Here is an 11964-nt window from a genome sequence, read left to right as displayed (position 1 = left end):
TTTGCATATTATTTAGAAGATTTTGTTAATGGTTTTATTAAGATAAACGTACAAGAATATACAGTAATTTAGTGTTGGTGAATACGCAGTTTTGTTTGTTTTATAGAAGACAATATTCGTTGCGTACACGTGTTTAAAAAAGACAAATGTGAATGTTTTGACAATATATTTCGTATAAATAAACTTGTATATCAACTTTTTGATATGGAAAAAAATATATAAAAAAATGTCTTGTTCTATAATCCTTCTTTTGCAGTCACATAATATTTGGTATAATTAATGTTTCTGTGTAAAGGTTGTTTCGATACTATTTTGTTAGTATGGTAATTATAAACTTCGTCTTTTTTCTGTATAGAACCATTGAAATGTTAAAGTTTCTTTTAAAGAAAAAAAAACCATTGAGCAGTAGGGAACGTTTCTATTAAACTTTTTGTGAAAATTACAACGTTCAAAGGCTTCATAAATGTAAACTTTATCTCCCTCTTACTTTTTTTCTAAAAAATATTGATAAATAGGCACAGGTGTATAAATGGTGTAATAGGCAATATGAAAAACTTTATCGTTGAACGAAAACAAGGTAATTTTGGTCCATACAATAAACGTTTTTTAATATTTTACCATTTTTCATCAAGTTATCATCTCTATTTGTTAGATAGATAAGGAAACAAAATATAATACTTCAAAGTCAGTTCTTGTTTGCTTTTCCACGCACTTATTGCTTTTCCATGTTTTTTGATTTGTAATAAAGTTTATATACTTTAATAAACTCTTCTAGTTTTTTTTTTTCAGTTCTTCGTGTTGTTTTTCTTCTGTTGTTTTGGTTAAATTTAAAAATTCATCGCTTATCACATACTTCAAACATGGTCGTTTTATTGGCGATCGTTCTGCAAAGTTCTATATAACGACGAGAAGGTTTTTTAAACAAATGAAGACAGTTTTAATAGTCTTTTAGCTATAAATATATAATACAAATCCTTGTATTTTTCTTCTTCCAAATTATTTTGCAAGTTAAAATTTTTAAAACAAGTAAATATAATTCTCGCCAATCTTTTATACATGTTATTTAAATAGTGAAATTTAAATAACATAGGATGTAATTCATTATCTGGATAAAAAAGTTAAACAGCTTTGATGAGACTTTTCGTCGAATGCTTTGCTAGTCATTTTCTCTTTCAAAAATGATCTAATATTTTTTTATTTTTTTTACCCTTTATATAGGAACGAGAAAGAAAACAATTTTTTTATTAATAAAACAGGTTTTTTTAATTCAATTAAAAAAATTACAAAAAAAAATTGTTCTTCGGCCGTCCTCTTCTTGTACTTCTGGTACTTCTGGTACTTCTGGTTCGATTTTGGCTTTTTTAGCTTCGCTTTCAGCAAACTCGGTACAGGCTTTCTTCAAATTTTGATGACAATTTTGAGGAACACCATTTTTATTCATCGTGTTAAAGACGGTTCTACAGCCAACAATTTTTCGTACTCTGTAACATGAATCTCATCATCTTCTTTTGCTAAACATATACCAAAACCGTTAAACTCGAGATATTTTGATATGAGGGTTTTAGGGTAAGCCACTGTCATATAGGCTCTGTTTTGAGCAGTTTGCATAACTTTGCAATACTTTTTTGGTCATTTTGTTATAATTAAATTTAAAAACCACATTATTAGTAACTTCGCCTTTAGATATTTTAAATTTGTTGTCGTCTTTTGTTAATTTCAGTTCAGACTGCAATAAATAATTTGTTTTGTTGAGATCACACATATCTCTGTACTTCCATGGTACTAATATTTCACAACCCTCATTTTTTGGTTTGTAAATCAATTCTTTTTTAACAGTAGGAGCGGTTTTTGAACAGTGGATTATTGTTTATCTTATATATTTTTTTCTTCTTTAAATTCGATAAGCCAGCCTACCCAATATGCTAAATTCTGCAAATTTGATATAGGTGTTATAATTCTCGCAATAAACAGTTTCAAACTCTGCCATTTTTTTGTTTAGTTGTGTTTTGAATAAATTTTTAAATTAAAATGAACTCCTTTTATAATGTTTGAGTTGAAAAGAGAGAATAAAAAAGAAGTACTAAACAAGTTGTTTTTTTTTAATGTTAATTCCTTATGAAGAGTTTAAAGTTCAAAATGTGGCATGATCTGTACTTTAAACTTTGTACTTTGATACTTTAATTCTATTTTAATGATAGAGATGATGTTGTTATGACTACCATTTTATTATAAAAAGGGGGGAAAAACTTGTTCAAATATGATATTTCTGGTCAAGACAGCGAGATATAAAAAAGAATGTGTTTGGATTGTAGAAAAAATGGAAAAGGAAGAAAATAAAATTGATCATGAAAGAACAAGACTAGAAAATTAAAATACAAATATTTTGATGGTAATATTCAATTAGAAAAATCTTTAGTTGTAGAAGATCACGATAGAAAACTAGAAAAAATAAATGATTTATTTTTAAATATGTGGATAGATACTGAGTTTAATGGTGTACCTTTTTCTACCTTATATTAATGAACTTTTTAATAGACCATTAAATGAAAACGATTTAGAACATTTTTAAGTTTATTATTATTGGTTTGGTCATTGTGAACTTTGTGAAAAAGATATTTGTTTTGTTTCAATTGTTTTTGTAAATTAGGTTTTTGTGAAAATTGTATTGTTTCTCATTAGGAAGAAAGAGAACATATTTTATTTTCTAAAGAATAGTTTATTCTTTAGAAAAAAAGCACAATGTATGTATTTAAATTTTTTTTAGATGATTGAAATAAGAGATGATCCAAAGGTCTCTTTATGAAGTAAAAGAGTTTAAAGACTCGAAATTAGAGATATTCAATCGAAACAAAAGAGAGTGCTTGTTTTGATCTAAGAAGCACAAAAGATTATATACTTCAACCACAACAACGTATTTTAGTAAGCACTGGAGTGTATATTGATTCAAATAGATTTTAGCAGGACATGTGTCAAATCAGGTATGGCTTGCAAATATGGTATTGCAGTGTTAAATTCTCCAGGAATAAATGCTGATTATAAAGACGAAATTAAAGTCAAATTGATGAATCATTCCGAAGAAAATATAGATGCTGTTGCTCAGATGGGATTTGTGAAAATGTTTAAAGCTATAAAAAATGTAAATAGAAATTGATGGTTGTTCTTGTCGTCAAGTGAAAATGTCAATGATTAAAGATGTAGAAAGAAAGGGTGGTTTTGGTTTCACTGGAAAATAAAATTTTTTGTAATACTTTTTTTTATAAATTTTTTTTATTATCTTAGATTAGTAATAAAAATTTATGGCTGGCACACCATCATGTACTATTTATACTGACAATCCGAGTATTTTATTCAATGGATTATATAATGAAAAAATAATGAATTTAGATTATCGACTATCCATATTTTACAACCATGACCATTATTATTGTGCATGTCTTCTAAAATGGATAGTCGATAATCTAAATTCATTATTTTTTCATTATATAATCCATTGAATAAAATACTCGGATTGTCAGTATAAATAGTACATGATGGTGTGCCAGCCATAAATTTTTATTACTAATCTAAGATAATAAAAAAAATTTATAAAAAAAGTATTACAAAAAATTTTATTTTCCAGTGAAACCAAAACCACCCTTCTTTCTACATCTTTAATCATTGACATTTTCACTTGACGACAAGAACAACCATCAATTTCTATTTACATTTTTTATAGCTTTAAACATTTTCACAAATCCCATCTGAGCAACAGCATCTCCACGTTTAATAATATAATTTTCTTCGGAATGATTCATCAATTTGACTTTAATTTCGTCTTTATAATCAGCGTATATTATTCCTGGAGAATTTAACACTGCAATACCATATTTGCAAGCCATACCTGATTTTGAATATACATGTCCTGCTAAATTAAAATCTATTGAATCAATATACACTCCAGTGCTTACTAAAATACGTTGTTGTGGTTGAAGTATATAATCTTTTGTGCTTCTTAGATCAAAACAAGCACTCTCTTTTGTTTCGTAAAAAGACCATTCCTGAATATCTCTAATTTCGAGTCTTTTAAACTCTTTTACTTCATAAAGAGACCTTTGATCATCTCTTATTTCAATCATCTAAAAAAAATTTAAATACATACATTGTGCTTTTTTTTCTAAAGAATAAACTATTCTTTAGAAAATAAAATATGTTCTCTTTCTTCCTAATGAGAAACAATACAATTTTCACAAAAACCTAATTTACAAAAAAAACAATTGAAACAAAACAAATATCTTTTTTACAAAGTTCACAATGACCAAACCAATAATAATAAACTTAAAAATGTTCTAAATCGTTTTCATTTAATGGTCTATTAAAAAGTTCATTAATATAAGGTAAAAAAGGTACACCAGTATTAAACTCAGTATCTATCCACATATTTAAAAATAAATCATTTATTTTTTTTACTAGTTTTCTATCGTGATCTTCTACAACTAAAGATTTTTCTAATTGAATATTACCATCAAAATATTTGTATTTTAATTTTACAATTTCCAGTCTTGTTCTTTCATAATAATTATTTTCTTCCTTTTCCATTTTTTCTACAATCCAAACACATTCTTTTTTATATCTCGCTGTCTTGACCAGAAGATGTTGATTATTTGAACAAGTTTTTTCCCCCCTTTTTATATAAAATGGTAGTCATAACAACATCATCTCTATCATTAAAATAGAATTAAAGTATCAAAGTACAAAGTTTAAAGTACATCATGCCACATTTTGAACTTTAAACTCTTCATAAGGAATTAACATTAAAAAAAAAACAACTTGTTTAGTACTTGTTTTTTTATTCTCTCTTTTCAACTCAAACATTATAAAAGGAGTTCATTTTAATTTAAAAATTTATTCAAAACACAACTAAACAAAAAAATGGCAGAGTTTGAAACTGTTTATTGCAACGATAACACCTATATCAAATTTGCAGATTTAGCATCTGGTACTTTGTGGCTTATCGAATTTAAAGAAGAAAAAAATATATAAGATAAACAATAATCCACTGTTCCTCTCAAACCACTGGCACAATTTAACTATGTTAAAAAAGAATTGATTTACAAACCAAAAAATGAGGGTTGTGAAATATTAGTACCATGGAAGTACAGAGATGTGTGATCTCAACAAAACAAATTATTTATTCAGATCTGAACTGAAATTAACAAAAGACGACAACAAATTTAAAATATCTAAAGGCGAAGTTACTAATAATGTGGTTTTTAAATTTAATTATAACAAAATGACCAAAAAAGTATTGCAAAGTTTGATGGATAGTATGCAAACTGCTCAAAACAGAGCCTATATGACAGTGGCTTACCCTAAAACCCTCATATCAAAATCTGTCGAGTTTAACGGTTTTGGTATATGTTTAGCAAAAGAAGATGATGAGATTCATGTTACAGAGTACGAAAAATTGTTGGCTGTAGAACCGTCTTTCCACAACACGATGAATAAAAATGGTGTTCCTAGAAATTATAATCAAAATTTGAAGCAAGCCTGTACCGAGTTTGCTGAAAGCGAAGCTAAAAAAGCCAAAATCGAACCAGAAGTACCAGAAGTACCAGAAGTACAAGAAGAGGACGAAGAACAATTTTTTTTGTAATTTTTTTAATTGAATTAAAAAAACCTGTTTTATTAATAAAAAAATTGTTTTCTTTCTGATCTATTTTTCCTATATAAAGGGTAAAAAAAATAAATTCTAGATCATTTTTGAAAGAGAAAATGACTAGCAAACAACTCGACGAAAGTCTCATCAAAGCTGTTTAACTTTTTTATCCAGATAATGAATTACATCCTATGTTATTTAAATTTCACTATTTAAATAACATGTATAAAGATTGGCGAGAAATTATATTTACTTGTTTTAAAAATTTTAACTTGGAGTTGAACTTGGAAGAAGAAAAATACAAGGATTTGTATTATATATTTATAGCTAAAGACTATGAAAACTGTCTTCATTTGTTTAAAAAACCTTCTCGTCGTTATATAAACTTTGCAGAACAATCACCTTCATGGAGAACGACCATGTTTGAAGTATGTCGCATGATAAGCGATGAATTTTTAAATTTAACCAAAACAACAGAAGAAAAACAACACGAAGAACTAAAAAAAAAAAAAACTAGAAGAGTTTATTAAAGTATATAAACTTTATTACAAATCAAAAACATGGAAAAGCAATGCACTTCGTGGAAAAGCAAACTTAAACTGACTTTGAAGTATTATATTTTGTTTCCTTATCTATCTAACAAATGGGAGTATGATAACTTGATGAAAAATGGTAAAATATTAAAAAACATTTATCCTGCTTGCATGGACCAACCGCCTTGCTTTTCGTTCAACGATAAAGTTTTTCATATTGCCTATTACACCATTTATACACCTGCTCCTATTTATCAATATTTTTTAGAAAAAAAGTACACCAAGAGGGAGATAAAGTTTACATTTACGAAGCCTTTGAACGTTGTAATTTTCACGAAAAAAGTTTAATAGAAACGTTCCCTACTGCTCAATGGTTTTTTTTTCTTTAAAAGAAACTTTAACATTTCAATGGTTCTATACAGAAAAAAGACGAAGTTTATAATTACCATACTAACGAAATAGTATCGAAACAACCTTTACACAGAAACATTAATTATACCAAATATTATGTGACTGCAAAAGAAGGATTATAAACAAGACATTTTTTTATATATTTTTTTCCATATCAAAAAGTTGATATACAAGTTTATTTATACGAAATATATTGTCAAAACATTCACATTTGTCTTTTTTAAACACGTGTACGCAACGAATATTGTCTTCTATAAAACAAACAAAACTTTCGTATTCACCAACACTAAATTCTGTATATTCTTATGTTTCTCGTTCTTAATAAAACCATTAACAAAATCTTCTAAATAATATGCAAACATAAATGTTTTATATTTTGGACAATGTTCGTGAGTATGTTTTTTTGTATAGCTATGGTGATAGTTTTCTAAACATAAACTTTCAAAGATAAAATAAGTAGGTAGTTTACACAATTTTGGAAACAGTAATCTATAATCTACAAATGTATATATTTTTTGCTCTTTTATTGTAGTCAACACATTTTTCTCCATGTTGCCATCTTTATAAAACACGAGATTATATTCGAATTTTGAAAATATTGATTTTAAGTAATCTACAACGGAGCAGCAAAATATGATTTCGCTGGTATATTTGAAAGTGGGATAGTACTCTAATCCGTGAATATTCTTCAGACAGTATAAAAATACTTTTTTATCTTTTTCTTCCAAGTTTTCGAATTTTTCACAAGGTATTACTTGTGTATGAAAAAACCTCTTATCGCTAATTGAACGTAGACATAACTCTCTTATGCAATTTCTTCCCCATGTATGGATCTCTCGATTAGTAATAAATTTAAAATCTAACAACCACAACTAAAAAAATTGCTTTTTTATTAAAAAATAAGCGTATTCTTTTAATAAAACGAATAAAAAAGTATAAAAAATCAATTTTTGAAAAATTATATACGTATTAATTAAAATTATACGTATTAATTATACGTATTAATTAAAATTAATTATACGTAACATCGCTGTCATTAGGTTAACCTAATATCAGCATGTTTTCCACCGATTGCTTCCTCTAACATCGTGTGCAATATCTCTCCGCTTTTCTTTATGCTATCTTTCTAACCCGACCTCTTCTATCTTTCATTCTAACATATCTTCGTTCTTCCAAAACTCACTCTACTCTTGGCCGTAGAGCGGTAATGACGCTCCCCTACTAGGGGCTGAACATGTCTCTGTGTGCCATGGTATAGTGGTCTCCGTATGGCAATTAGCTGGAGGAGAATAAACCACCATACCAATTTTTGAAAAAATTATTTATATTTTTTTTATTAAAAATAAATCGCGTTGATAGCATCATTATAAAAATTCAATAGGTGTGCAGGTGCCTGCCGCTGATGAAGTGTCTATAAGATGCAAACATTATGAAAACAAGTCCGGAAATTCTTCACCTTCATCTGATCGTATAGAAGAAGAACATTTTACAGATAAAAAATCATATGATTTTCTACAAAACGTACTCGATTCTAAAAGAATAACATTAAATTCTTACAGTATTGAAAAATGTTTTAAAAACAGTCAATTTAATAATTTACTCAAAAATCCTCAACTTTGTCCTATTCATCACAACAGCTTTGATGGTTTGAAAGATCAACTCGGTGATAACTATATAGCTGAACTCTATAAAGCCAAATTTACTCTTTTGCTACTAGACAGAGATATCAAACCTACTATGGATCAAACAGATGGTGATCAAACATACGGTTTGTGGATACGTTTACTACAAAAGTAATACCTACCGTCTCTTCTTTGATAGAAAAACTAGATGGAGCGTTAAAAAAGAAATCTGTTAAAAGAAACATTGAAGGAATTATAAAGGAAGAAACAAGCGATAAAAAAACTTTATTTGTTAATATATTACACGCTATTGTAACTATATTTATTACTTGTTTTTTTAGTTCAGAAAGAAAATAAATAAAAAATTGCTACTGATGAATCTTTGTCTCGTTTTTTTATAAATTCAGAATTTAAAATTTATTTTCTAGGAGTTTATGCTTTTGATCAGTTGAGTCAAACAAAAACTCATATTCATATTATTATTAAAATGAAAAATAATGGTTCTTTTATCATTTACAACAATGAAACCACAAAAGAAGCAGGTCAACATTGGAGAGTGTTGATGAAAATAGACAGGGGTCATTTTTTTTGTTTTGATAGTTTAGGAGAAGAAAGTGTATTGCAACAATTTCCAAAACATTTAAGATTTAATAAATATTTCGTTTGAAGCAGTAGAAGAAGTCAATAGCAATATACAAATCAACACTATTAACATCAACTACAACGAAATTGAAATCAATTCTTATATATGACATTCAAATCATTTTCCTACAGAATGGACAGTAGAAAATCGCGAATTTTATTGGTTTACCAAATTTATTTTAAAATATAGCGAAATCAGTGGCAATCAAAACGTATTTTTTTCATACAATAAATTTCCTTTTCAATGGAATGATAGTAGTTTATGTGGACCATTTGCCGCCTATTTTGTAGCTTCTAGTCTTTCGCAGTGAAAATGTATTCATACCGATCAAATTTATATACCTTCGTTGAGCAGACTGTTAAACCATTATTTTTACGAAGTGGCAACTCTTCATGCTTCTGCACAAGTTCAAATAAATCTCTATTCACTTTTTCAATTTATTAAAAGAGAGCTCTTTCCTCACCTCGATATCACTGCCAAACAACTGTTTGAAAAAGACATGCAATTGCACTTATATATGAGAAAACAGGAAAATCTGGAACGTGATCTATTGTCTATGAAAACAAAACAAATTCCTTTGCATTATGATATTTATGAAAAACAAATATTGGCTCAAAATGCAATTAAAAGATTTTTAAAAGATGCAGGATTCTTAAGAACAAATTATGAAGCTACGTGGATAAATTATCTGTATTGGATATTCAAGCTATTCCATCTGTGATGAACGAGGAAAAAATTTATTACATGATCCAAACTGAAATGGATAGGATTTATGCAAACAATTACACACGATTAAAGACTGCCAATCAATTTTTAGATGTACCTATTGATGATGTCATGACTAAAAAAGAAATAAAAAAGCAAATAGCTCTGAATTTAATATAAACAAACATGAAGAGAACAGCTTACACACTGCTTGAAGACATTGTAGAAGAAAAATGTGCTACGTGTAATGGTTATGGCGAGTTGTTTTTTTTGGTCTTAAAAGAAAAAAAAACAATCACTTGTTAAAAAATTGCACTTTACACGTTATAAATAAAGAAGTATGGATTTTGAACATCATCACCAAAAGATCAGCAAAAATACATCTACACAAGACGTGTTGTTTAACTTGCAAGGGAAAAAATACATTGACCATAAAACGTTATAAAAAGAAAAAAAGAGAAGAAAAACAAGACAATATTTTATTTGTATATATTTATTCTTTAGATGATATAATATAATATTTTTTTTACAACTGTTTTTTTAATATACTTCAAACACTTTATCCGCAGGCATATAAGGGTTGGCGGGTTTTGTAACAACAGGAACAGGAGCAGTTTTTGTTTTTTTGCCTTTCCACGCTTTTTTTATACCGTATAACAGCGAACCCACTAGCAATGCGTGGGTTACATTTTTAGGGGTTATTAAATCAGCTAATCCTCTTTCTCGTCGGACTCATCCTTGCTTTCTTCGCAGTGTTTTTAAAAAGTTGTTTACTCCGTATTTTATTCTCTTTAATCTTGTTCTAAAAAGCGGTATTAAAACTTTCTAAATTTAACTAGCATGACACAGCATTTTCTTTTCATTGTATAAAGTTACATCACTTTGTCTTTTATTTCGCATTATTCTGTAGAGATTAAATTTTATACATAAAAAGCGTGTTTTTAGTTAAAAAAATCAAATGGCTCGAACAAGAATTTTAAATCACATCAACAAGATGGAAAAAATACTCGAAGACTTAGAGCAAGAATTGGAGTTTGACGCTGCGAATTTAACAATACCTCAAGAAGTTATTGTAATCGAAGAAGATGAGGATATTTTTGAGAGATTATTTAAATTAAAATCTCAGAAAGAAACTCTAGAAAAAGACGGAGAAAAAAATGAAATAGATTTTGTTGTCGAAACAGTTGATAAAGAAAAACACGAGAAAGATGACAAAGATAAAACAGAAAAAGATAAAAAAAAGTAAGTTATTTTTTATTAAATAAAAAAAGTTTATAAAAAAACAGTTTTTTTTTTATAATTTAGAAAAAGAGCAAATCGTACAAGCGACGAAACGCTAAAAGAAAATTCAAATATTTAAAAGATAGAATAACATATCTATCATAAATTTTTTTTACAATAAATTATTTTCTATTTTTACGTCTTATATTTGCTTCTTTTAATTGATGTTTAATATCGACATATGATTCAGCAGTATGAACCCAGTGTTTTATTCTTTTACCAACTCGTCCAAGTTTACGGTTCGTTTTATTATCTTTATATCTGTTATTTGTTTTTTGTTCTAGGAACTGTTGTTTTTGTACGCGCCATATTGACAGTGTTTAATGATCTAGTAGTATACCTTAATTTAGGCATTTTATAAAAAATGATATTTTTTACTTATATATATATTTATTTATTACAAAAACAACATGTTTTTTTTATATAAATTAACTAATCATTTTTTTAGTAAAAAAAAAGGAGTATATTACAATCAATAAAACAAATTATCAATTAGAAAAAGACGAGAGTCCTGTGTTTCCAAAATTATATATAATTAAAAATGGGAAAAAAATACCATTAGCTCAAGTGAAACCATACAATGCTGCGTTGGGTAATTTTTTCACTTTTTTTTTAAAAAAAATTTAACATTAATAATAACTTTATAACAATCATTTTTTTTTTAGATAAACGGCTAGAGGTAGTCAACAATTTGATTACAACACTAAGAAAAAGGCAAAGGCTCGAGTCACCTCGTAAGTTTAACTTTACTGCTTTTATTAATAAAATAATATAAATATTTTTTTTAAAAGTTTCTTTATTTTTTTAAGAACCAGAATATAAAGAAAGCGAAATTTTGTAAATTTTTTTTGTATATTTTTTCTAGAAAATACATTTTTTATAGTCTTTTTTTTTTTGTTTATATGCTTTTTTTGTTTACGATCTCATTTTTTATATACACGAGCATTATATTTTACTTTTTTCAATAGAAATAATGATTTATCTTAATATACATAATACTTCAAAACTTTTAAATCGAGAATGGAAATCGAGAATGGAAAATGAAAAAAATTTAAACTCTGTTTATATTTCAACACTCGAACAAAAAAAGAGCAATAAAACATTTATACTTTATATTAACCCATTGGCAAAACG

The 11964-nt window shown here is 27.2% G+C and overlaps 1 protein-coding gene across 1 annotated transcript; it reads right to left on the bottom strand.

Annotated features, from left to right (window-relative positions):
* Window positions 1-3689: 3689 nt before the first annotated feature.
* On the bottom strand, window positions 3690-4115 carry LOC136091086 (deoxyuridine 5'-triphosphate nucleotidohydrolase-like). The gene has a single exon (XM_065818070.1). The coding sequence runs from the start codon at window positions 4113-4115 to the stop codon at window positions 3690-3692; it is 426 nt and encodes a 141-aa protein (XP_065674142.1).
* Between the last annotated feature and the right edge of the window lie 7849 nt (window positions 4116-11964).

This window comes from Hydra vulgaris, chromosome 14 (assembly GCF_038396675.1).
Source record: "Hydra vulgaris chromosome 14, alternate assembly HydraT2T_AEP".
Classification (NCBI taxonomy): Eukaryota; Metazoa; Cnidaria; class Hydrozoa; order Anthoathecata; family Hydridae; genus Hydra; species Hydra vulgaris.
The sequence above is the reverse complement of the archived record's forward strand: the minus strand, read 5'-3'. Positions and strand labels throughout refer to the sequence as shown.